We start from the raw sequence: 24270 nt of genomic DNA, 5'->3' as shown, positions 1-24270 counted from the left end.
GTGTTGTTTTTGTTTCTCAGTGTCGTTGAAGCCGGTCTCTGCTGCTTTTCTGTCATGTTCTCATTAAAATTAGCCGATAATCAAACCAGACGGGACTTCCTGGTCTGAGGGCCAGCCCCGGGGTCCAGTGTAATTATTTTGAATCATTCAGAGCTGCTCGAGCAGGTTTGGATGGTTGGCCTCAAATGTTTAAGGTGGAAATGAGCAGAATCGATTTAATCTGCAGAAAAAGAGTTGGAGATGACTAATGTGAGACTGAGGAATTGTTTGGTTGATGAATTTTAAAAAGCAGAGATGTTTTAAATGAAAGATGGCAGCTGCACCAGTGTTTTTCATTTAGCAAATGGAACGAAGTTCAGCTTTTGGCACTTTGCACCAAATCATTTTCCTGCAAGTTGTTTCAACAGGTGTCGTTACCGCGATGAAGGGAACGGCTTTGAGCGGGGAGGTCGTTCTTTGGTTTCACGTGAAATCTGAGCTGCAGTGTTCAGGACAGCCGTGAGAAGAGCTGGCGACGTTTAAGTCTGACTTGACACCGCCACAGGAGGTTGGAGCGACTTGTTTCATACGCTGTGACGCAGATGTTTGAAGGATCTTTGAGGTGTTTGTGAGGTTCTGCCAGAAAAAGGTGGTTTGAGTGTTTTAACACAAAGAACAAAATGTTTCCAAGACTGCAAAGCGTCCAGACTTCCACTCATTTATCTTTGAAACAGTTGAAATTCAGAGACGTGCAGAACAAACAAAGCTAAATCTTCCAGCTGTTTGGGTTGATCACACACAGCACAGAGTGAAGGATGAGCCTTCGAGGCAGCACTCTTTCATTCAACTCCCTGAATTTGGTATTGATTAATGTTTGTTTAACAAAAGTTAAAATCAACACGTTGTGTTTCCTCTTCAGGATGATTCTAATCAGTCTTGTTGTTCCTCCAGTTGTGTCACCACACTGCGCAGTTTATCCAGCAGCACTGCACAGGAGAAAATATCAAGACTGTAATAATGAACAGAAACAGTAATCACATGTACTCAGTCACAGAGTAACTGAACTCACCTCCAGCTGATGGCCTCTGGAAGCCGTCGTAGGCCCGGCACTCGTTGATCAGCTGTCCCAGTTCTGCAGGACAGTCATCAGGAAGCGGCTCTTGATACTTCTCTTCATACACCTTCTGATAAATTTTTTCATCTGAAAAACCTACGAGACATTTGAAGACACGTCAGGAGGAGAAGTCGATGGAGAGGACTCCAAATCTTAGTTTAAATCTGCAGTGAGTGTAGTTTAGACACAAACCTTCAAAAGGATTCTTACAGGTTACAATTTCCCACAGGATGATTCCAAAACTGAAACAAGTTCAAAAGGAAATTTGATCATTTGACAAACCACAGCAGGTCTGAAATCAGTAAAGTGTTCTGAGGTCAGCCAGGAGCTGTTTTCACACAAACCCCCAACCAGAGGAGTCTCGCTCCGATGGCACATGTAAGTCACTTCTACATCAGCTTCACTTTCAGACCCACAAGCTAAGTCCATCTTTTAGAAAGTTTATGAATGAGGGCCTTTGAGCACACCTCTGTGGACCCACAGCCGTGGGGTCTCACCTGTACATCTCCCACTCTTTGCAGTAGCTGAAGCTGGCGTCGTGGAACTTCTCGGGACAGTGGTAGCACAGCGACCTCACGGCTCTGTCCTCCGTCTGCCTTTTCAGAGACGTCTCTGTTTTCGACAGCCTGAAACCTCCCAGCTGGAAACGACAACCAAACCGTCACATGAAGCAAATATGTTCAGCTGCAAGGAATCCCAGCATGCATTGCCTTCAGTACCTTGACGGTGTAGTCTTTAGTCACCAGGAACTTGCTGCTGTTGATGGACCCGTGAACCCTCCATTTTTCCTCTGTGTTGTGCAGTCTAAGATACGACAGGTAAAGTCATCATCACCAACATGACTCTATGAACGACACGGTCACTGTGAAGCTGCCCAACTCTAAAGAAGATGCAATGATTTGCAGACCTCAAACTTTACTCACAGAACTCAGAAAACATATCGAAGGTTTCAGCTGAGAAACTTTACAATGCAAAGAAAAAGTATTGGCTCCTTTTGAACTTGAGGGCAGGAACATATCTCCTAAAAGTCGGGCCGTGTTTCCCGCTGTGTAGAGTTCCTCTTCTTTTAACAACAGCCTGTAACTTTGTGTGAACTGAGGCTGCCGTACTTCTGGGAGAGGAACACTCCCGGGTCTCCTTCGTTCTGTTTGGTTTCACGATGCTCCAGATGTTCTCAGCTGGTAGGCCGCGTCGCCACCTGCACTCTTCTACTGAGAAGCCGTGCTGTTGGAACGGATGCAGTCTGTGGTTCAGCATCATCCTGCAGAAACATAAAGGCCTTCCCTGGACGGAGCATATGTTGCTCTAAAGCCTGTATATACCTTTCAGCATTGATGGAGCCTCTCCAGATGTGCCAGCTGCCAGTTTCGTTGATACAATCCCCAACCCATCAGAGATGCAGGCTTTGAACGAAGCACTGATAACGAGCGGGATGGTCCCTCGCCTCTTCATTAACCCGATTAGGTGCAAAATGTTCCTCCATCTTTTCCTCGTAGCACCACTTACTGTTCCAGCCTCCAACTTTTTCTGTGTGCTGTTGTAGATAAAATAACTCTGACCCTGATGAGATCTGCAGATCGTTGCCTTCTGTCTTCATTTACATTTTACACAGGGTCCCAACTTGTTTGGAGTTTAGGTTAGAATCTGTAATAAAGCAGACACACTGACCGATAGAGTCCTCGTACTGCATCCAAACACATGTGAGCTTTCCTGATCCAGGTCAGAGTGAGGTCAGAGTCCAGAACCTGGCGAAGACTTCCTTTCTCACAGTACTCCATGATGATGAAGAACTGAGGCTTGGGTCCTACAGGCAGGCACAAGGACAAGTTATTACAGGTTTGTCACTGAGTGTATTTATCTGTGATGTTTTCACGTATTTATATGTGGGGATAGCGTGTAACAGACACTCTGGTCCACCGTGAGGATCCCCCCCCTGACGTGGACACGCATGCTTCAGTTGATACTGATAGCAACACCGCAGGAGAAATGCCAGCACAGGCATCCAGTATCTGTAGTTTCAGGTGCTGCACATCTCGTATCTTCACACCATAGACAATTGCCTTCAGATGACCCTAAAGATAAAAGTCTAAGGGGGTGAGATCGGGAGACCTTGGGGGCCATTCAACTGGCCCACGACGACCAATCCACTTTCCAGGAAACTGTTCATCTAGGAATGCTCGGACCTGCACCCATAATGTGGTGGTGCACCATCTTGCTGGAAGAACTCAGGGAACGTGCCAGCTTCAGTGCATGAAGAGGGAAACACATCATCATGTAGCAATTTCAAATATCCAGTGGCCTTGAGGTTTCCAATAAGTTGGATGTGTCACATGGCTACAGGGGGATCACACTCCTCAGCCTCCCTGGGAAAGTCTATGCCAGGGTGCTGGAAAGGAGAGTTCGTCCGCTAGTCGAACCTCGGATACAGGAGGAACAATGCGGTTTTTGTCCTGGTCGCGGAACACTGGACCAGCTCTTTATCCTCTCCAGGATACTTGAGGGTGCATGGGAGTTTGCCCAACCAGTCTACATGTGTTTTATGGATTTGGAGAAGGCATTCGACCGTGTCCCTCGGGGTGTCCTGTGGGAGGTGTTGCGGGAATATGGGGTGTCTGGCCCATTGCTACGGGCCATTCGTTCCCTATACAACCTTTGCAAGAGCTTGGCGCAGCCAAGTGGCGGAGGGCTTTCGCTTTGGTGGCCTCAGAATCTCATCTCTGATTTTTGCAGGTGATGTGGTTCTGTTGGCTTCATCGGGTGAAGGCCTCCAGCTCGCACTGGAACGGTTCGCAGCCGAGTGTGAAGCAGCAGGAATGAGGATCAGCACCTCCAAATCTGAGGCCATGGTTCTCAGCCGGAAAAGGGTGGAGTGCCCACTCCGGGTCGGGGATGAGTTCCTGCCCCAAGTGGAGGAGTTCAAGTATCTCGGGGTCTTGTTCGCGAGTGATGGGAGAAGGGAGCCGGAGATCGACAGACGGATTGGGGCTGCAGCTGCAGTAATGCGGACGCTGCACCGGTCCGTTGTGGTGAAGAGGGAGCTGAGTGTAAAAGCGAAGCTCTCAATTTACCGGTCGATCTACGTCCCTACCCTCACCTATGGCCACGAGCTGTGGGTAGTGACCGAAAGAACGAGATCGCGGATACAAGCAGCAGAAATGAGCTTCCTCCGAAGGGTGGCTGGCCTCTCCCTTAGAGATAGGGTGAGAAGTTCGGCCATCCGGGAGGGGCTCAGAGTAGAGCAGCTGCTGCTCCACATCGAAAGGAGCCAGCTGAGGTGGTTCGGGCATCTGACAAGGATGCCTCCTGGGCGCCTCCTGGGGTTGGTGTTCCGGGCATGTCCCACCGGGAGGAGGCCCCGGGGCAGACCCAGGACACGCTGGAGAGATTATATCTCTCGGCTGGCCTGGGAACGCCTTGGTGTTCCCCCGGATAAGATGGAGGAGGTGGCTGGGGAGAGGGAGGTCTGGGCCTCTTTGCTTAGGCTGCTGCCCCCGCGACCCGGCCTCGGATAAAGCGGATGAAGATGGATGGATGGATGGGTGTCACATGGCCCTCTTCCTATTGAAAAAACAAAAGTTGTATCCAAGATGGCCGACTTCTAAATGGCCACCATGGTCACCACCCATCTTGAGGAGTTTGCCCCCTCACATATACTAATGTGCCACAAACAGGACTTTAATATCACCAACCATTCCCATGTTATTACGGTGTATCCATATAAATGGCCCACCCTGTGGTTCAAGCCAAGAAATCACTGGTGACCAAGCAAGCTATGAAGTCCGTTCCTTCTGTGCCAGGTACGACTAAGCTGATGAAATGTGTTAGTATTGTCTGTCCGTTCCTGTTTTCACTTTAGGGTTAGCCCCTGCTGTGGATTTCTGTTTTCATCTGTCCTTCTTTCTTTTTTGAACCCTCCTTATCTACGTGTAAAGTCTTGGCTGACGCTCTCGTTTTCATGCACTGCAGTTAATTTTTCAGGTTTGGCTCAAATACAAGTGCTCGTTCCAAAAAATATGCACCTCTGTGTTCACGCGCTCACCGTTCTCATCCTGGATGCAGATTCCAAACATTCGCAGGATGTTGGGCGACTCAAACTGCTTCATGGTGTCGACTTCCTTGTTGAAAATAGACTTCACGTCTCTGGATGTGGAGAAAATGTTTGATGGCAGTGAATACAGCAGGACACAGAGAGCACTGGGAGCCTGAGCTGGAACAGCATATAAGTGAATGTGTGTGTTATTTTCTAATGGGAAGGACTATTTTCCTGTGTTTCTTCCCAGTATGGGGCTGAACTGTGGCACTGACCGTGCACTGGTGTTCATGGGGTCGAGGTATCTCTTGATGGCCACTGGGAATCCCTGATATTCTCCTTTGTAGAGCTCGCAGCTCGCTGTTGTCTTGAAGGGCTTTTTGGGATGTTGATACTTCAGTTCATCTGGTTTAATCTGTCGCACAGCCACGCTGCTGAAACTGGGCTTATTCACTGTGAACAAAAAAGATAAAGACTCCAATGATAAATCCCACTTTCTCAACATAAGATGTGTGTTTTGTCAGTAAGTCACCATTCACAGACTTGTTTATGACACAGCTCTGCGCAGGGCCGCTCAGCGATGTCGTACTCACACATCTGCACCACTTTGTCCAGCTGTCTCAGTATGGTGTTGGTTTTCTCCTGCTGCTCTTTCATGTAGTCCATCAGCACTGAAGAACAGAGAGAAACACAAACTCTGAGTCTGGTCCAAACGCTCTAACAGGATTTATTCTAAGTGTGGAAACACTGAGAGGAACAGAATCCGCTTTGGTGAACCAGGATCAAAACACTAAAGAGCTCTGCTTGAACGTCTCTAAAGACAAATTCAGTTTCTCCTCACATTTGGTCATCTCCGTGTCGTCCTCCTTCCCGTCCATTTCGTCTTCTGTCTCTCTCTGTCTAAACACCTCGTACAGCATCTTGCTCTGTTCTGATTGCAGAGCTAGACACAGGGCCTGGTAAGCATCGTTGAGCCGCTCGCTCACCGTATCAAACTCTTCTCCGTGGCTGCCCGATTTCAGGATGCGCTCCACCAAGTTGGCTGCCGTGTATTTTTCAATTAGCCTCTGTGTTGACTCCAGAGTTAGGATCAGCTCCTCGACGGCTTTCTTTACCTCTGGAGAGAACTCTGTGATGGACTTCACCACATCCTCGAGGGCTTTGACTCGGACCGAAATCCGCTGGCAGCGCTTTTTGTTGGCCTTCACGTTTTCAGCCAGCTTGTAGATGTTTGTGGCAGCAGAAAAGAAGGGCTTTACTGTTTCCATGATGAGCTGAAGAGACAGAGAGGACAGTTTATAACAGGAAATGCAACACATCGCTCCCTCACCTAGGAAGTGATCGCTTGAATGTTTGGTGAAGTTAAATTGTAAAAAGCAACGGCAGAATTCAGGGTAATGTTCATCAAGGAAAGAGAGTTTTTTTGTCCTGTTTCTCCCCCAACCGGTCGCAGCAGATGGCCCCGCCCCTCCCTCAGCCTGGTTCTGCTGGAGGTTTCTTCCTGTTAAAAGAGTTTTTCCTTCCTGCTGTTGCTAAATGGTCAAACAGCTGTGCAGATGTAAGAAAACCCCTCATCATTGAGACTAAAGATGAAAAATCTGTCTTCTGTTTAACTCTGTGTATGCATAGAAAATAAAAACCTTTTTAAACCTTTTTTTGTTCAGCACTAACAGTTTTTAATCAGTCAGTGTTTAACTGGTGATTCTCCACATTTAGTTTTAACTCTTGATGAACACTCGTGGCTCTCTTCTCATTCCCTGCGACACGGCTTCAGCTTCAGAGCCAGAGTTTCTCAACAGGAAGACAGTCTGCAAGCTAAACTACGAAACAGGATGTGAATGAAACACAATTACCAACACGCACAATACAAGGAAACACAAAGGGAGGAGGACATCAGCCTCAAAAAGACCCACCGAGAAATGATTTTTCTAATCAAAGTCCAAGTAGCTCAAAACCAGGGACCATGACAAGGTTCACATGATGTAGAAAGCAGTAGTTTATACCTTCATGCTCTGTTTATCGGTTCTTTCTTTATGTTTGCCCGGCCTCCCCGCGCACTGACAACGCTCCATCGGTTTTATTTTGGTAAGTGTTCAGTTTTACTTTCCCCGGTCTTGTTCCCTGATGTTCCCTTTCTCCCTAGTTTGCTTGTTTGTGTTAATAGCACGTTTCTCTGTAGCTACCCTGTTACCAGCGTTATCCCAGCCTTTGTTATGTGTCTGCCTCAGCTTCAGTGATTACCTCGCCTAGAATAAAAAGCCATTTTCAGTTGAAGCCTGCTCGCCCATCAGTCTGCATTTGGGGTCCTCATCCACCATCTAACCTGACGCCTTTCCTCTCAAAGGAAAAGTCTGAAATTAAAGTCTCAGCATCATAACCGCTCATGGGTGTATCCTCTGCAGCTACCTCTCAAACACAAAACCTCAGAAAACCTCCACAGGTGATCCACACACAAAAAAATCACCAAGCTCAGGAAATCAGGAAACTTTTTAGGTGAATTTTCAAACGAGTGTCTTAACTGAGTCATCAAATGAAAAAGACCAGCTGTGAGCAAAGAGGAGAAGCAGGAGAAAGACTGTTTACCTGTCAGGTAAAGTCTGCTCTTCTTCACACGGCAGTCTGCTGTTGGAGCAGACTCTTCAGCCTGCTGCTCTGCCTCTTTGCTTTCTGTTCCTGTCTGTCAGTTAAAGGCCACGCCCCCAACAGTCAGTTTTATCCAGGAAGCAGAAACTGTGCATAGCTGCACACACACTTCCTCAGTTTTCCATCATGGAAGTGTGTGCATGACACAGGAGGGACATTTTTGACTCGTTTATCAGACCTTCAGTGTGGCTGAATCCAAACAGCTCTGCCAAAACAGAAACCAGACAAAAGCTTCTTCCCCATCTGTCAGTGTGAACGAGTAGATTCACTCTCACTGAAACATTTCTGAACCAAATCTGAATCTGCAACGATGCAGGGGTGCTCTACACTTCCACGTGCATTCATACATACACGTGTAGAGTATCTATGTGTAGTATTTTGCAAGGAAACAGTATTTTACTTCTAAAAAAACTCCACTGCAAGTATAGACTGTATATAAAAGAAGTGAGGCAGATGCAGAAAGGCCTTAACCCTCAAAATGTCCTCCTGATTTCCATACACCTGTGGTCCTCAGGGGACAAAAATGTCCCCATCTGGTTTGATTGATACTTAATTAATATGAAGTGGATTTCCCCCCACTTTTAATTAAAACTTAATTCAAACATTTTTAAACATTTTTTTTATTCCATTTCAAATTTAAATCTGATAAAAACCTCATAAAAATGAATTTTTTCTTTGTTTTCGGGTAAACAATAAATGAAATCATCAGTTATCATGAGGATCGTTTCACAACCAGAGTTGGCTGCTTTAACAGATGGTCACAGACGGCTTTATGTCAAAGTTAATTTAGAAAGCTGTTTTTAAACTACTTCAAGTTTTTTACTGGCAGCACATAATCACACCTGTGGTCCTCAGGGCTCAAAAATGACCCCGTTTGCTTTGAAGCAACAAGTATAAAATATCATCCATCTCTGTGTTTCAAGGTTTTATTCAACTTTATTCCAACTCATTGCCTGACAGTTTTCTATATTTTGGCATGGTAGGAGGGCATGAGTCTGAGTGAAGGCAAACTTTCATGAGGACAAAGGCGTGTCCATATTTGACCCAAGTGCAGGAGGAAGCTCAGGTTTATTCCTCTGCACTGGTCCCATCATGGACAGCATTCTTTCTGCAGTTGCAGGCCAAGGGGCATATACAGTAAACAAGCTGTTACAGGTGATTGTTTTCTTTTGGAAACCTGCAATGTTAGGGACAACTCGTGTCCTGACTGCAGGACAGACGGTTTGCCATCGCACACGAGCATGTTCCATGTACAGCTGGACCTGCATCACATGCTGCCCATGTTTTTGTCTCAAAGTTCCCTGGTTTACTTGGATGTTCTGTTGGAGGGGACAGAGTCCTCTGAAGGGGACTTGGTGCTCATACAGTCACATCAGTACCAGGATCTTACATCACAGCAGGAGGAACACCCACTTGTGTTTCAAGTCAACACCAACACACATCATACACCTCAAATGGGAGCACGTTTGTGTCATGAACGACGATCATCTATTGTGTCTTTATCAAGAAATTATGTCCTTTTTGTGCTTCTATGATTAATCTTGTGTCAGCATGAAAACTTCTCTACCAGACTCAGGATGTCATAAACTGGCCGTAGCGACTCTACTGGATGCACGGCAGTAAGAATCAACACACCCACATATGCCTACAGCTGCATTCGGTCCATTTTTCTTCCTCTCTCGTTGTCCCTCCTTGTTCGTCATTGAGTTGGCTGTAGAGCAGGTCATCTGCTAATTGGATGGTTGTTGGTTCAATCTCTGTGTGCTCTAGTCTGGAGTTCTTACCAAGGTGTCCTTGGGCAAGTTACTGAACCCCAACTTGGTCTCTGATGCATCCATTGGCATGTGAACGTTAAAAAGCAGAATACAAGCAGAATACACTGTGTATAATGCTTTCAGTACTCGAGTAGAAAAGCCACTGAAGGAGTATGGGACCTGGCACATGTGCTTGGACTGTGGTAGATCATCTTTCTCTGAGGCACATGAGAGAGTCATGCATCGTCTGTCACTGGGAAGGTTAGAAGACCAGATCAGTGTTTCTGTCACGGGGGTGGAACGGACTCAGGCGCAGACTGAGGTAGCACAGTTCAACGACACTTTATTAATCACACTGGTGCGCTATATACACGTGAAGGGAGGGGGGAAACACCAGGGTCCTGGGGATCAATAGGCTGGGGAGACACACTTCTTCGCACTCGCTCTGCTCCTCGTCCAAACAGTCTCCACACAAGCAGCTCAGCTCACTCTCCTACTCACGGGGTCCAGGAGTCACAAAAGGGCTGATCCAGGTAAACGAGAGTTACTCAATATTCCAGCGACGAATAGCTCAGAGCCCCAGCCTTAAGAGCCAGAGAACTGCAATTCGCTCGAGATCAGCTGCAGGTGCGTGGGCCAAGGGCAGGAGCCCAATCAGAGCTCCGCCCAGGCAGACAGGTAGGAGAGAGAGAGCGAGAGAAAAACAACAAACACTTGTGGCCACACTGGGCTGGCCGGGGACCATGACAGTTTTCCTCACATTACTGCAAATATTCCTCTGTCTCAGCTGACTCCTCTTTCTTGCTTGATTCTTTGTCTTCATCATAATTGAAATGGATGATGTGTAGTCCTCTGACACATCTTCTATTTCAGTTTCACATTCTGAAAATTCAAGAAACTTCAAGAAGCCCAATCATGTTCTTTGATTTCTCCAGTGCCTTCAACACCATTCTTCCCTCGGTTCTGAAGGACAAGCTGGAGAACTCTGGAGTGGACCATCACCTCACTACCTGGATCCTGGACTACCTCACCGACCGACCACAGTATGTGAGGACTCAGGGCTGTGTGTCGGACAGGGTCGTCTGCAGTACGGGGGCCCCACAGGGAACGGTTCTGGCTCCGTTCCTCTTCACCATCTACACTGCAGACTTCTCCCACAATTCCACCCAGTGCTTCCTGCAGAAGTTCTCTGATGACTCTGCAATAGTCGGCCTCATCACTGATGGGGACGACAAGGAGTACAGAGGACTGACTCAAGACTTTGTGGACTGGTGCCAGCTGAACTACCTCCAGATCAACACCAGTAAAACCAAGGAGCTGGTGGTAGACTTCCGCAGGCACAAGCATTCTCCACTGCAACCACTGAACATCCAGGGTATGGACATTGAGGCTGTGGACAGCTACAGGTACCTTGGTGTTCATCTGAACAACAGACTGGACTGGACTCATAACTCAGACGCCCTCTACAGGAAAGGCAGAGCAGGCTGTACCTGCTGCGGAGACTCAGGTCGTTTGGGGTGGAGGGCCCACTCCTGAAGACCTTCTATGACTCTGTTGTGGCTTCTGCTATCTTTTATGGCGTGGTCTGCTGGGGCGGCAGCATCTCTGCTGGGGACAGGAAGAGACTGAACAGGGTGATCCGAAGGGCCAGCTCTGTTCTAGGATGCCCTCTGGACCCAGTGGAGGTGGTGAGTGACAGGAGAACGGCGGCTAAGCTGTCATCCCTGATGGACAACGTCTCCCACCCCATGCAGCAGACTGTGACAGCACTGAGCAGCTCCTTCAGTGGGAGACTGCGGCACCCACGGTGTGGGACGGAGAGATTTCGCAGGTCTTTCCTCCCCACTGCTGTCAGACTCCATAATAAAGACTTTAACTGATCAAGCACACACATCCATACATATGCAATAATACTAAGTGCAATAATCCTTTCTGTCATCGTTGTATTTTTACTCAGTTGTATATAGCATTCGTATTCTATTTTTATCTTATTGTATATTTTTATTCTATTTTATTCTACTGTATATAGTATATTATTTTATTCTATTCTGTACAGCTGTGTACTGTATTTATTCTTATTGTATTTTAATTTTTGCCTCATAACTTTTGCACTGTCCACTTCCTGCTGTGACAAAACAAATTTCCCACGTGTGGGACTAATAAAGGTTATCTTATCTTATCTTATCACTTTCTCTCCAAGCTCCTCAGACTACCATGTCCTGGATGCCTGAGAACCTACTTGAACATAGTTCAGATTCTTCATCACTTTTCTTCACTTCATAGCCTTCTTCCACTTCTGCAGGTGGCTGATGTGCTTTTTCAGAGAAAGGGTAGCATGTGCTCTAAATATTGACAATATTTTCTATATCTTCTAACCCTGGATCTTCCTGAACATTGATTCTTCCTCCTCATTATACTAGAGGACAATATGTGCTTTGTCCTACTGGTCATTGCTTTGCACAACATGGTAAAAAAAAGTATGCTCATCAAAGTATGCAAATCTCCAGTGCAATGGAGGCTTGTGAGCTACTTTCTGTGTATGTATTATTGTAGAGTCGACCTTACAGTACGAAGCACCTTGATGCGACTGTTATTGTGTTATATTATTCAACCTTTCAGGTTTGTCCTGGCAGGCTCAGGAAAGCCAGCAGGCTGCCCTGAGTATCCTCTACTTAACTCAAGTGACTCCTGGAGGCAGGCGAGGTTTGCATGAAATAAAAAGCTTTTTGTCTGTTGAGGTCATTTTGTTTAATAGTAACAACAGAAATCCCTCTGGTGTCTTTTCATGAAGACGTTTAAGTGCCGGGCTCGGGTGTGGCTGTGCAGTGTGCTGCTTCTGGGACATAGTGACTCATGCAGGCGTGTTAACCACGGTCGCTTAGCTGGGAGACATAAACAGGAAGCAGGAGCTACTTTCGTTTTCTTGTGGTGCTCTGACAGCAAACTCCTGTGAAGAAGAGCAACTTTATCTCAGAGGTAAACGGTTTTTCTGCATTTTTCTGCTCTTTGCTCACAGCTGGTCTGTTTTTGGACAGTACTCCCCGGATTATGGCGTTTTGCTGTTTGTTTGTTTCAGCCTCTCTCAGTGAAACAGAGGAAAGCACGAAGCCAGAAAGCTCGTGTTTGGTGAAAAAGCGTTTGTCCGTATTTAAACCGCAGAAAGTGGCTTGTTGGCCTTTAATATGCGATGTATTCCGAGCTGAACTGGGACAAAAAAATCCGCGCTGGTGTTTTTGCTCCACGTGGCACAGGGTGACGTAACAAACCAGCAGCTGGATGCTGACGTCTTAACGCTGCTCGCCTGTGGAGCTGAAGGTTGAGGGTTCGACTCCTGACTGTGTTTTACACACTTCATTCTGTTTGCTCACCACGTTACTTTCACCTCCCTCGCCTCTTCCTCACTTCTCCACAGCTGGAGCAGCTACAGCCTGCTGTGACTGGGAGGCCCGGTTACTGGTTGTTGCCAGCTGTTACTGGTTGTTTCTTTTCCTGCTGATCGCGGTGCAGCAGCTAACGGCCGCTAACCTGTCATTCATTCCACACATTCTCAGCATCTATTTTTAGTTTCTATTGTTTTCTCTCAGATTATCAGCTCCATCTTTTCGCCACTTCTTTTGCGAGTGAGTGCACAGCGAAGTTAGGGGCGGGGTCTGTCACATAAAAGAGATTTCATAGGACAATCCAGTGTCAGTAATGAAAATGAACCAACGGGATGCTGTTAGGTGCCCGGTATGCCACATTACCAGTTGAGCTCTGAATGTTTCCCTCATGAATGATATCAGTTCATCTGAGCTCCAAACATTATTCCTGTGAGCAGACGCTGCAATCAGTGTTTGGCAAAGTCACTTTTAAATGTGTTTATTTATCCAGTTAAAGTCTGTAAAGTCTCACTGACATTAAAATGTCTTTCTTAAGAGAGACGTGGCCAAGAGGGCTGCAGAAACTGCAGCAAGTCTAACAACAGTTCTGTAAAGATATTTTAATCCGCCAAAAAGAACCAGGGTGGTTATAATGTAGGTGAAATAACACAGTCATTGTAAAAAAACTAAGGTCATTTCTTTATAACCCCTTTGTAAATCCTGTTCACTAAACTCTACTTACCAAGTAAACACATTACAGATAAAACCTCTGGGACCCCGCGACAGGTGAAAATCCATCAAGTAGAAACCATATGTTAATTTTATTATTTGTAAGCCATAAAAACCCTCTCCACACTCTTAAAAACCCTAATATGTCCCTGTTATTAGTTTTTTAGACTATAAAATGCTTATTTTATCACAAAAATAATTACATTTTAAAAAGGTAAAAGTACCCAGGCCTCCGGGCCACAGAAACCTGGGATATAAGGACATTTCTGCTGCAGCCTATACATTTACAAGTTCAAGTTCAAAGTTTATTCACCACATGCAGTGGCAGGTTGCCCTGCAGTGGAATGAACCCGCCCCCCCGACCTTACACACACAACACAGACATCACATGGGGATACAAGTCAGAGAATGGTTGCATTACAGAAAACCACTGAAATGTACACTACAATGCAGGGCTGGACTGGGACAAAAAATCAGCCCGGGCATTTTGACTAGAGACCGGCCCACCAAAAATGTGACGTCATTCAGGGGTAAAACCGCAAAGGATTCTGGGAACTTGTGGCAAGAGGTACTAGCGCATGCAGGCTTTCAATTGAACTCAGTTACACAGCGATAAAAAGAAACACAAAAAATGGCAAGAAGCTGCTGTATTATTAACTGCAATAGTGATTGCTCGTATTTAAATTGCTATGAGTAACTTGTTGGGCTATAATATGTGAAACATATGTCAAATGCATCCCTCATGGATGACATAAAGTCATCTCTCCATAGACTTCTCCACTTTTGATAAATCAGCCTGGTGCAACATGTAAGGATTGGCACAATTTGTTAAGATTTTGAAGAGTTTGAGAAACTAACCTTAAGCATAAAATAAAATTTACTATCAGTAACTTCATAGCACCCGCCCAGCAGTATATAAACTCCGTCATGCTAGCTAGTAGCAGTACCAGTTATTCTAAGCGACTGTAAAAAGTCAGCACAACGAAAACAAACTACAACTAAACTTGGTTTATATCTGACACAGATAGACAGCAGGGCCCTATTTCAGGAAACCGGTTTAGAAAACTCAGAGTGAAAAACGATACTCAGGGTTGAGTAACCCCGAACTGTCCAACTCGGAATATTCGGTTTCAGAAAGGCTGATAACAATTAGTTCAGTCAACGCGGAGTTGCTTTAACCCCAAGTTAAGCGCGCGCACGAGGATACATAAAGCCCTGATTAGTGGAGCACAGATTAAGCGAGTCACCATGGAGACGGAGGGAAAGAAGGCGCGGTCAATGTATCTTACAGCGCTTGAGGCCGAAATTCTGATGGCAGCATATGCCGATAACATGCAAATTCCGCGGAAAAAAGTAACACAGCCACAGCTGCAAAAGAAAGTGAGCATGCATGGCAAAACATAGCCGACAGAGTCAATGCGTGAGTGTTAATTTAAACATTGATCGAGGGATTTCCACCCATTTAACACGTTATTTTATTATATTTTATTTTTTATTTCATACATTTTATTTTGTGATGTGATGTGAGCGCAGGTGCAACCCAACAGGCCCCAAACGTTCCTGGCAGCAAGTAAAAATGAAATATAAAAATATAGTCCAAACAGGTAAGGTGTAATTGTATTATGAGCCATAGTGCTTGGTCTGTGTGTCCGATGTAAATCAATTGCAGTTAGAGGCTACATTAATTTCCCCTCTGTAAGCACTTATTGAAATTATCTGAGCACATTACAAGTACATATTTGCTTACTCTGTATGCTCAAATGTGACCCGTTATAGCCAACAGAAAAAAAGTGGAGGCCCGAAAAACAGGTGGGGGTCCTCCACCACCACCACTCACAGAGGCTGAGCAGTTGGCTTCCACATTTGTGATAATGTTGGCAGCATCACATATGATCTTCACAGTGCAGAGAACACAAATTAGCATCCATTACTATAATGAAATAATTTGTTAGTTTGAAATGCTACAGGGAGCTATGTACCTGCACATTAATGCTGTGGAAAGACTTCCTGTTCACATAGTCTCCTTCATTTACTGAAGGAGCAATGATTGGAATGTGAGTGCCATCTATACAGCCAATCACGCCTGGGAACCGTGAGAATAAATGTAAAATTTAAGTAGTAGTTCAAATATCACCACATCATGAATTAAGTTTCGTTCATCCTGATACCTGCAATTTTGTGGCATCCCTCTTTGATAAATCTTGTGGGTCTGTGACCGGGGAACACCACAAACGTGTACAGGAGACGTTTCAGTGCAACTGTAACATTCCTGACTGCCCGACAGACGGTAGCCTTGGAAACGTGCTCAGCGTCACCAATATTATACAGAAAGCTCCCGTTTGCAAAAAACCGAAGTGCAATACAAATAATATGTACAGAACTGAGAGGATGTCCGCGATGTGTCACATGAGCAATATTAGGCCTGAGGATGTTATTCAAATAAATTATAGATTGTGCTGAAAAACGGTAACGTTCACACAGGAAATCATCAGGAAATGATAAAATGTCCGAACGCGCTCTAATCACTCTCTCCCGGCGGAGAGCTCTGCGGAGAATTTGGGCTTCAACATCTACTGGCTCTTCAAGGAAGGGGCACGCCATGTCTGACACTTCCTACTGTCAAGTTTCCGACAAAGAGGCGGAGACAGTCAGGGTTAGTTGAAGTAAACCTGCTAGGGGGCAGGTTTACTTCATGGAGTGTGTCGTCATAGTAACTCACTCAGAATTAATCTAAACTCGCTTTGTGAAACCGAAAACCCAGAGTTTTCGTTAACTCAGGATATACTTACTCAGAGTTTGCACTAAACCGGCTTCCTGAAACAGGGCCCAGGTCATAACTTCTTACCTGAAGTTCAGTTCCTCTGCCACTATGACCGGCGGCCGCCTCGGTCTCTCCTCCTCTTGCCTCCCCTTTCCCTTATCCACCTGCTGGCCTCCACCACTTGCTGATGTTGCTAAATCTGTGGAAGCTATGCCATAGCTACCGCCAAACAATTCAGTTATTTTTACACATTTGGCAGCGTCTGCCTGAAGGGCTTGTTTCTTTTTGGCCCTAATTTTTTCTGCACCTCCTTTCCTTTTTTTGTTCTCCATTTTCTTTAGTTCGTCTATAAGATTGCTAAACAAGGGGGAGGGTGCATCCGACCTCCTCGGCTGTAATTGGTCCAGCCCAGAGTCGATCATGACCAATTGGCCAATCCAACACCTTTCATTATTTATACCCTTCCAAAAAAAAATCGATCGGCCCATAAAAACAAAAAATCGCCAGCGGCCCACCGGGCAGATGCCAGAAACCTCGGGCATACCCGATGGCCAGTCCAGCTGCGCTACAATGGGAAAGTACAAGAGGAAAAAAAGAGACCTCTGCTCATGCTGGGCTATAGGAGGACAGCATGAGAACAGGAAACAAAATAACTCCTCTGCACAGAAAAGCACATAAATGTCCACAGTACAACATTATGGAGCACGTGACCAGCAACAGGGTTGGGTAGGGGGTAAGGAGTTCACCCAGGCAACACAGCAGCCATCCTGCCACTGCGCCGACTCTCCAGCGCGGGCTCAGACCCGCCTCGTGTTCCCAGGAGGCAACAAGCATCGAAGGCATTGGAAGGGGAGGGGGGATATGTGAGTGCTTATCAGTGTAAGTGTGTGTGTGTGCGTGTCCATAGTTCAGCTGAGACAGTGTCCTTCGCCCTATCAGGCTAATTAAACAGTCTGCTAGCCAACCCAGGTGGCCTTGCATGGGATGGGAAGAATAGTCATCACACAGACGTTATCAGGGAGTTGTTGTTCGGCTCCAGCCTTGGGCCTGAGCAGCTGGCGCCGTGGTGTCCGCATGTTGATGTTGTTGATTTTTCTTTTATGTGAGCAGCTCAGAATTTCAAGCTACTCTTTAACACTCTGACACTGGTCTCTCAATCTCCCGTTGTAGAGCTGCGAGCCTCCCCATGATGGTATCAAACTTCTGTTCCGTGGTGTTGTCATTCTTGTGATTCTGAGACCTCACAACTGCAGTGAGCCGTTCTGCGATGTGATCCAACTTTCGCTCAAGGGTCTCATTTTGAGCAGGCCTCTCTTTGATGTATCCCATCAAACGCTCAATGGTGTTATTTTGAGTCTTAACGGCAGCTGTAAGCGTCTCCAAGGTGTTACCCATGCTGGGTTCGTTGTGAGAGGTCGCGCCTCGTCCCATCGCTTCAATCCCAGCGGGCAGCCTTGGGGGGGTTTGAACAGCCGGTTCCGCTTTCTTATTTCTCCGATAGGTCAGGGCCAAGCCAGCTCCGATCAACAAGAACCCTGTTATCATGGTTCCGAATAGGTAGATATCTTCAGCGTCCTCGATCGACAGTCCCGCCAGGCACAAGATCCTCCAGGTCTGCCACCCATCCATCGTGTATCCGGCAGGGAAAGTCCCTCCAGGGCACTCAGGCTCTCCCGAGCCCAGACTTCTCGTTGAGAAAAGGGTGTCAATAGCATTCAGAGAACAGTTGATCAAATCCATAATTCTTTTAGGTTTTAGAGAACGACAGTGACAGACTGTTCCAGGGAAACTAATGCACACGAGACAAGACAAGGACACAAGAGGCTAAGCAGGGAAGATAAGGGGAAGGAGGAGAGGAGAAAAAGTGCGACCGCCTTCGCTGAGAGCCAAACGAGCCAAACAGATAAATTCATGATGTAGCGAGTCCACAAAAGCCAAATCTGTGTGGTCTTTGTGTGTGGATCAACACTGGAGAGTAATCCAAGGTCTTGATTTGTCTTTGAGAGGTAGCTGCAAAGACATGAAGGCGTGATGCCAAAGATGAAGGAGCAACAAACTAAGACTTACTGAGACGTGAGAGGAAGGACTAAAAACCTACTTGGTTACACACCATGTAATATTGTCATAGTTGCTGGCTTTGGTCCCAGGCTTTCAGCTACGAGTTTGACTCAAAAGTATCTTTCCTTTTCACAAGTGAGGAGAGAGTGGAGCTGGAGACAGATGGGTTGGTGAGGGGTCTGCAGGACTAAGTGGGTGAGGAGCTCTGAGCAGCTCAGAGCAGAGACACGACTCTTTCACATTAACAGAAGCCAGTTGAGTTCAGTAGGACGCCTCCTGAGCATTGAAGCATTGATGGATGTGCTTTGATTTGTTGCATTTTTCCTGTTATAAACTGTCCTCTCTGTCTCTTCAGCTCATCATGGAAACAGTAAAGCCCTTCTTTTCTGCTGCCACAAACATCTACAAGCTGGCTAAAAAGGTGAAGGCCAACAAAAAGCGCTGCCAGCGGATTTCGGTCCGAGTCAAAGCCCTCGAGGATGTGGTGAAGTCCATCACAGAGTTCTCTCCAGAGGTAAAGAAAGCCGTCGAGGAGCTGATCCTAACTCTGGAGTCAACACAGAGGCTAATTGAAAAATACACGGCAGCCAACTTGGTGGAGCGCATCCTGAAATCGGGCAGCCACGGAGAAGAGTTTGATACGGTGAGCGAGCGGCTCAACGATGCTTACCAGGCCCTGTGTCTAGCTCTGCAATCAGAACAGAGCAAGATGCTGTACGAGGTGTTTAGACAGAGAGAGACAGAAGACGAAATGGACGGGAAGGAGGACGACACGGAGATGACCAAATGTGAGGAGAAACTGAATTTGTCTTTAGAGACGTTCAAGCAGAGCTCTTTAGTGTTTTGATCCTGGTTCACCAAAGCGGATTCTGTTCCTCTCAGTGTTTCCACACTTAGAATAAATCCTGTTAGAGCGTTTGGACCAGACTCAGAGTTTGTGTTTCTCTCTGTTCTTCAGTGCTGATGGACTACATGAAAGAGCAGCAGGAGAAAACCAACACCATACTGAGACAGCTGGACAAAGTGGTGCAGATGTGTGAGTACGACATCGCTGAGCGGCCCTGCGCAGAGCTGTGTCATAAACAAGTCTGTGAATGGTGACTTACTGACAAAACACACATCTTATGTTGAGAAAGTGGGATTTATCATTGGAGTCTTTATCTTTTTTGTTCACAGTGAATAAGCCCAGTTTCAGCAGCGTGGCTGTGCGACAGATTAAACCAGATGAACTGAAGTATCAACATCCCAAAAAGCCCTTCAAGACAACAGCGAGCTGCGAGCTCTACAAAGGAGAATATCAGGGATTCCCAGTGGCCATCAAGAGATACCTCGACCCCATGAACACCAGTGCACGGTCAGTGCCACAGTTCAGCCCCATACTGGGAAGAAACACAGGAAAATAGTCCTTCCCATTAGAAAATAACACACACATTCACTTATATGCTGTTCCAGCTCAGGCTCCCAGTGCTCTCTGTGTCCTGCTGCATTCACTGCCATCAAACATTTTCTCCACATCCAGAGACGTGAAGTCTATTTTCAACAAGGAAGTCGACACCATGAAGCAGTTTGAGTCGCCCAACATCCTGCGAATGTTTGGAATCTGCATCCAGGATGAGAACGGTGAGCGCGTGAACACAGAGGTCTGCGTGTCCACGTCGGGGGGGGGGGGATCCTCACGGTGGACCAGAGTGTCTGTTACACGCTATCCCCACATATAAATACGTGAAAACATCACAGATAAATACACTCAGTGACAAACCTGTAATAACTTGTCCTTGTGTCTACTTATAGGACCCAAGCCTCAGTTCTTCATCATCATGGAGTACTGTGAGAAAGGAAGTCTTCGCCAGGTTCTGGACTCTGACCTCACTCTGACCTGGATCAGGAAAGCTCACATGTGTTTGGATGCAGTACGAGGACTCTATCGGTCAGTGTGTCTGCTTTATTACAGATTCTAACCTAAACTCCAAACAAGTTGGGACCCTGTGTAAAATGTAAATGAAGACAGAAGGCAACGATCTGCAGATCTCATCAGGGTCAGAGTTATTTTATCTACAACAGCACACAGAAAAAGTTGGAGGCTGGAACAGTAAGTGGTGCTACGAGGAAAAGATGGAGGAACATTTTGCACCTAATCGGGTTAATGAAGAGGCGAGGGACCATCCCGCTCGTTATCAGTGCTTCGTTCAAAGTCTCTGATGGGTTGGGGATCGTATCAACGAAACTGGCAGCTGGCACATCTGGAGAGGCTCCATCAATGCTGAAAGGTATATACAGGCTTTAGAGCAACATATCGTTAGCTTCATAGCATAAGTGCCTAAGTCATTGACTTAGTCAAATGACTTAGGCAATTATGCTATGAAGCTAACGATATGCTCCGTCCAGGGAAGGCCTTTATGTTTCTGCAGGATGATGCTGAACCACAGACTGCATCCGTTCCAACAGCACGGCTTCTCAGTAGAAGAGTGCAGGTGGCGACGCGGCCTACCAGCTGAGAACATCTGGAGCATCGTGAAACCAAACAGAACGAAGGAGACCCGGGAGTGTTCCTCTCCCAGAAGTACGGCAGCCTCAGTTCACACAAAGTTACAGGCTGTTGTTAAAAGAAGAGGAACTCTACACAGCGGGAAACACGGCCCGACTTTTAGGAGATATGTTCCTGCCCTCAAGTTCAAAAGGAGCCAATACTTTTTCTTTGCATTGTAAAGTTTCTCAGCTGAAACCTTCGATATGTTTTCTGAGTTCTGTGAGTAAAGTTTGAGGTCTGCAAATCATTGCATCTTCTTTAGAGTTGGGCAGCTTCACAGTGACCGTGTCGTTCATAGAGTCATGTTGGTGATGATGACTTTACCTGTCGTATCTTAGACTGCACAACACAGAGGAAAAATGGAGGGTTCACGGGTCCATCAACAGCAGCAAGTTCCTGGTGACTAAAGACTACACCGTCAAGGTACTGAAGGCAATGCATGCTGGGATTCCTTGCAGCTGAACATATTTGCTTCATGTGACGGTTTGGTTGTCGTTTCCAGCTGGGAGGTTTCAGGCTGTCGAAAACAGAGACGTCTCTGAAAAGGCAGACGGAGGACAGAGCCGTGAGGTCGCTGTGCTACCACTGTCCCGAGAAGTTCCACGACGCCAGCTTCAGCTACTGCAAAGAGTGGGAGATGTACAGGTGAGACCCCACGGCTGTGGGTCCACAGAGGTGTGCTCAAAGGCCCTCAATCATAAACTTTCTAAAAGATGGACTTAGCTTGTGGGTCTGAAAGTGAAGCTGATGTAGAAGTGACTTACATGTGCCATCGGAGCGAGACTCCTCTGGTTGGGGGTTTGTGTGAAAACAGCTCCTGGCTGACCTCAGAACACTTTACTGATTTCAGACCTGCTGTGGTTTGTCAAATGATCAAATTTCCTTTTGAACTTGTTTCAGTTTTGGAATCATCCTGTGGGAAATTGTAACCTGTAAGAATCCTTTTGAAGGTTTGTGTCTAAACTACACTCACTGCAGATTTAAACTAAGATTTGGAGTCCTCTCCATCGACTTCTCCTCCTGACGTGTCTTCAAATGTCTCGTAGGTTTTTCAGATGAAAAAATTTATCAGAAGGTGTATGAAGAGAAGTATCAAGAGCCGCTTCCTGATGACTGTCCTGCAGAACTGGGACAGCTGATCAACGAGTGCCGGGCCTACGACCGCTTCCAGAGGCCATCAGCTGGAGGTGAGTTCAGTTACTCTGTGACTGAGTACATGTGATTACTGTTTCTGTTCATTATTACAGTCTTGATATTTTCTCCTGTGCAGTGCTGCTGGATAAACTGCGCAGTGTGGTGACACAACTGGAGGAACAACAAGACTGATTAGAATCATCCTGAAGAGGAAACACAACTCGGAATAAAACAGGAAGATAACTGTCAGGATCCGTGGGCGTTGACGTTAATATTTTAGTTTTTCTCATTATTGTATTTTCTACATATTCTGTTCTTTATCTGGAGTGCCAGAAAGCACTCTTGCCTTCATTCCACAAATGAAGGCAAGAAGCCTTCATGTCCCCAATGTTTTATTAGCTCTAAACCAGTGTTGGTCAAGTTACTTGAAAAAAGTAATCAGTAACCAATTACTGATTACTTCCTCAAAAAGGTAATCCCATTACTTTACTGATTACTTATTTTCAAAAGTAATTAATTACTTAGTTACTTTTTAAAAACACGATTTACAACCTGAATAGGTAATGAAGCGATAGATCTTTCAGCCAATTCTACTTTTTCTGCATAATCCATCATACAAAATGTAATCAAATGGAAAAGTCTCTTTTTAAAACTTGTTTTATTAGTTTTAATCTTTTAACTTTATGCATCAAGCAAAAATTTAATTATATGCAACATTCTCTGCACGCTCATACTCTCTGCCGCACTCGACATATGATCCATTGTTGATCTGCACACAGCTGTTGTCACGAACGTCGCACTCGCTTACGTCACTGTCATGAGACACTCTCGCAAAAAAACGACGGTTTTAGTAACGCAGTAACGCAGCGTTCCTACGGAAAAGTAACGGTAATGTAATTACCGATTTTGTAATAGTAATCCCTTACTTTACTCGTTACTTGAAAAAAGTAATCAGATTACAGTAACGCGTTGCCCATCTCTGCTCTAAACAGAGCGTCCAGGCCAAATCCCCGCCCCTCACTCACCCCGCCTCCAATGTTATTTTAAGGATGTTGAATTGTACATAAAATCAATATCAGACTCCACCAGCAAAAAGTCTCTCAAAACACAACATATATGTGAATTTTTTGTGAATCGTTTTTTTTACCCCTGGTTATTTGTATTCATGTTCTATTCTCTTGTATACTTCATCTGTGTGTGTGTTGTAAACTCATTGTTTGTTTAACAAAGTTCTTGTTTTAAAAAAATTGTATCCTGTATCGCAATATTTTGGAATAAAAGGTTTATAGGATGTACTTAAAATAAATAAGAACAATCGACTTTGCCAGCAAAATCTAAATTGTGTTTTTGTTACTATTGATGCTGCTGAGAAATAAACATGGTTCCAATTAAATGTTTGTTGACCCTCTGGGTTTGTTCAAAAATCCCTTCAGCTTGTTCGTGGACAAAAGTGTCAGATTAGGTCTATTTTTTATTAGTTTTATGGGTTTTTTGATACTTTTTCTGCATAAAGTTCTTTTTTCACAAATATAAAATAGTCATTACGTTTTACATTTTTAACCCTTAAAACAACATTTTTTTGGTACAATATGCTTGTTGGAAGAAAACCTCAAAACTCACCATTTCATATATTAGCAGTGTTACTTGTGTTATTAATAGTAGAGTCTGGGACATGTAATTGATTACCATCAACATTGATTATTATGAGAGCAAAAAAGACAAAACTCCCTCTCAGCTTGTTCATGACCACAAATGGCCACCTTTTGTTTACGTTCACAAAATGCTACAAGATTAATATTTATTAAAACATTTTTCTACTTTGACCGAGTTGACTCTTTACATTAGCACCAGTCCTTGCCATCAAAACTTTATCCAAATCCATTTTTTACCCTTTAAATGCCTGTTAGATTATATATTACCAGTAACTTTTCAGATAAAAAAGGTAATAAAGTTCAAATTCTTTCACCATATCATTGATGAAACTAACTTCTTTTCATCTCAGCATCGGGGACAAGGCTGTTAATTGTTAAGGTCACCAGTGTGCGCCCCATTTCTTTGAGGATCACTCTTCAGTTGTAGGTTTTAGAGGACTCCTACTACTGTGAAGTGGTTTTATGGGACAAAGGCATTGTTTTCCACATCATCCAGGAGATTGTAGAAAAGAGCGGTGATGCCCTTCTTG

General features: G+C 45.4%; 3 protein-coding genes across 4 annotated transcripts; 1 reads left to right on the top strand and 2 right to left on the bottom strand.

Moving 5' to 3' along the window:
• Positions 1 to 36: 36 nt before the first annotated feature.
• On the bottom strand, positions 37 to 7790 carry LOC146571653 (mixed lineage kinase domain-like protein). The gene is made up of 11 exons (XM_085280929.1): positions 7707 to 7790; positions 5965 to 6397; positions 5717 to 5794; positions 5399 to 5576; positions 5133 to 5233; positions 2762 to 2897; positions 1813 to 1897; positions 1591 to 1733; positions 1286 to 1335; positions 1049 to 1189; positions 37 to 965 (listed from the first exon to the last, which is right to left on the bottom strand). The coding sequence occupies exons 2-11, from the start codon at positions 6389 to 6391 to the stop codon at positions 910 to 912; spliced, it is 1395 nt and encodes a 464-aa protein (XP_085137055.1). The 5' UTR covers positions 6392 to 6397; positions 7707 to 7790; the 3' UTR covers positions 37 to 909.
• LOC146571651 (mixed lineage kinase domain-like protein) lies at positions 7027 to 23485 on the top strand. Of its 2 annotated transcripts, none has more exons than XM_085280928.1 (11): positions 7027 to 7208; positions 18783 to 19215; positions 19386 to 19463; positions 19604 to 19781; positions 19947 to 20047; positions 20219 to 20354; positions 21293 to 21377; positions 21457 to 21599; positions 21855 to 21904; positions 22001 to 22141; positions 22225 to 23485. In XM_085280928.1, the coding sequence occupies exons 2-11, from the start codon at positions 18789 to 18791 to the stop codon at positions 22278 to 22280; spliced, it is 1395 nt and encodes a 464-aa protein (XP_085137054.1). In that variant the 5' UTR covers positions 7027 to 7208; positions 18783 to 18788; the 3' UTR covers positions 22281 to 23485. The 2 variants fall into 2 exon arrangements, with proteins under 2 accessions (XP_085137054.1, XP_085137053.1); XM_085280927.1 differs by lacking the exon at positions 7027 to 7208 and adding an exon at positions 12406 to 12496.
• On the bottom strand, positions 17501 to 18119 carry LOC146571652 (uncharacterized). Its single transcript, XM_085281331.1, has one exon. It carries the CDS (start codon positions 18107 to 18109, stop codon positions 17501 to 17503), a length of 609 nt encoding a protein of 202 aa, XP_085137457.1. The 5' UTR covers positions 18110 to 18119.
• Positions 23486 to 24270: the final 785 nt, after the last annotated feature.

The sequence above is a fragment of the Mchenga conophoros genome, linkage group LG7 (genome assembly GCF_057382185.1).
Source record: "Mchenga conophoros isolate Kocher_MC1m ecotype Shallow Benthic linkage group LG7, M_conophoros_male_GT1.1, whole genome shotgun sequence".
Lineage (NCBI taxonomy): Eukaryota > Metazoa > Chordata > Actinopteri > Cichliformes > Cichlidae > Mchenga > Mchenga conophoros.
Note: the sequence above shows the minus strand (reverse complement) of the source record. Positions and strands in the feature narration are given on the sequence as shown.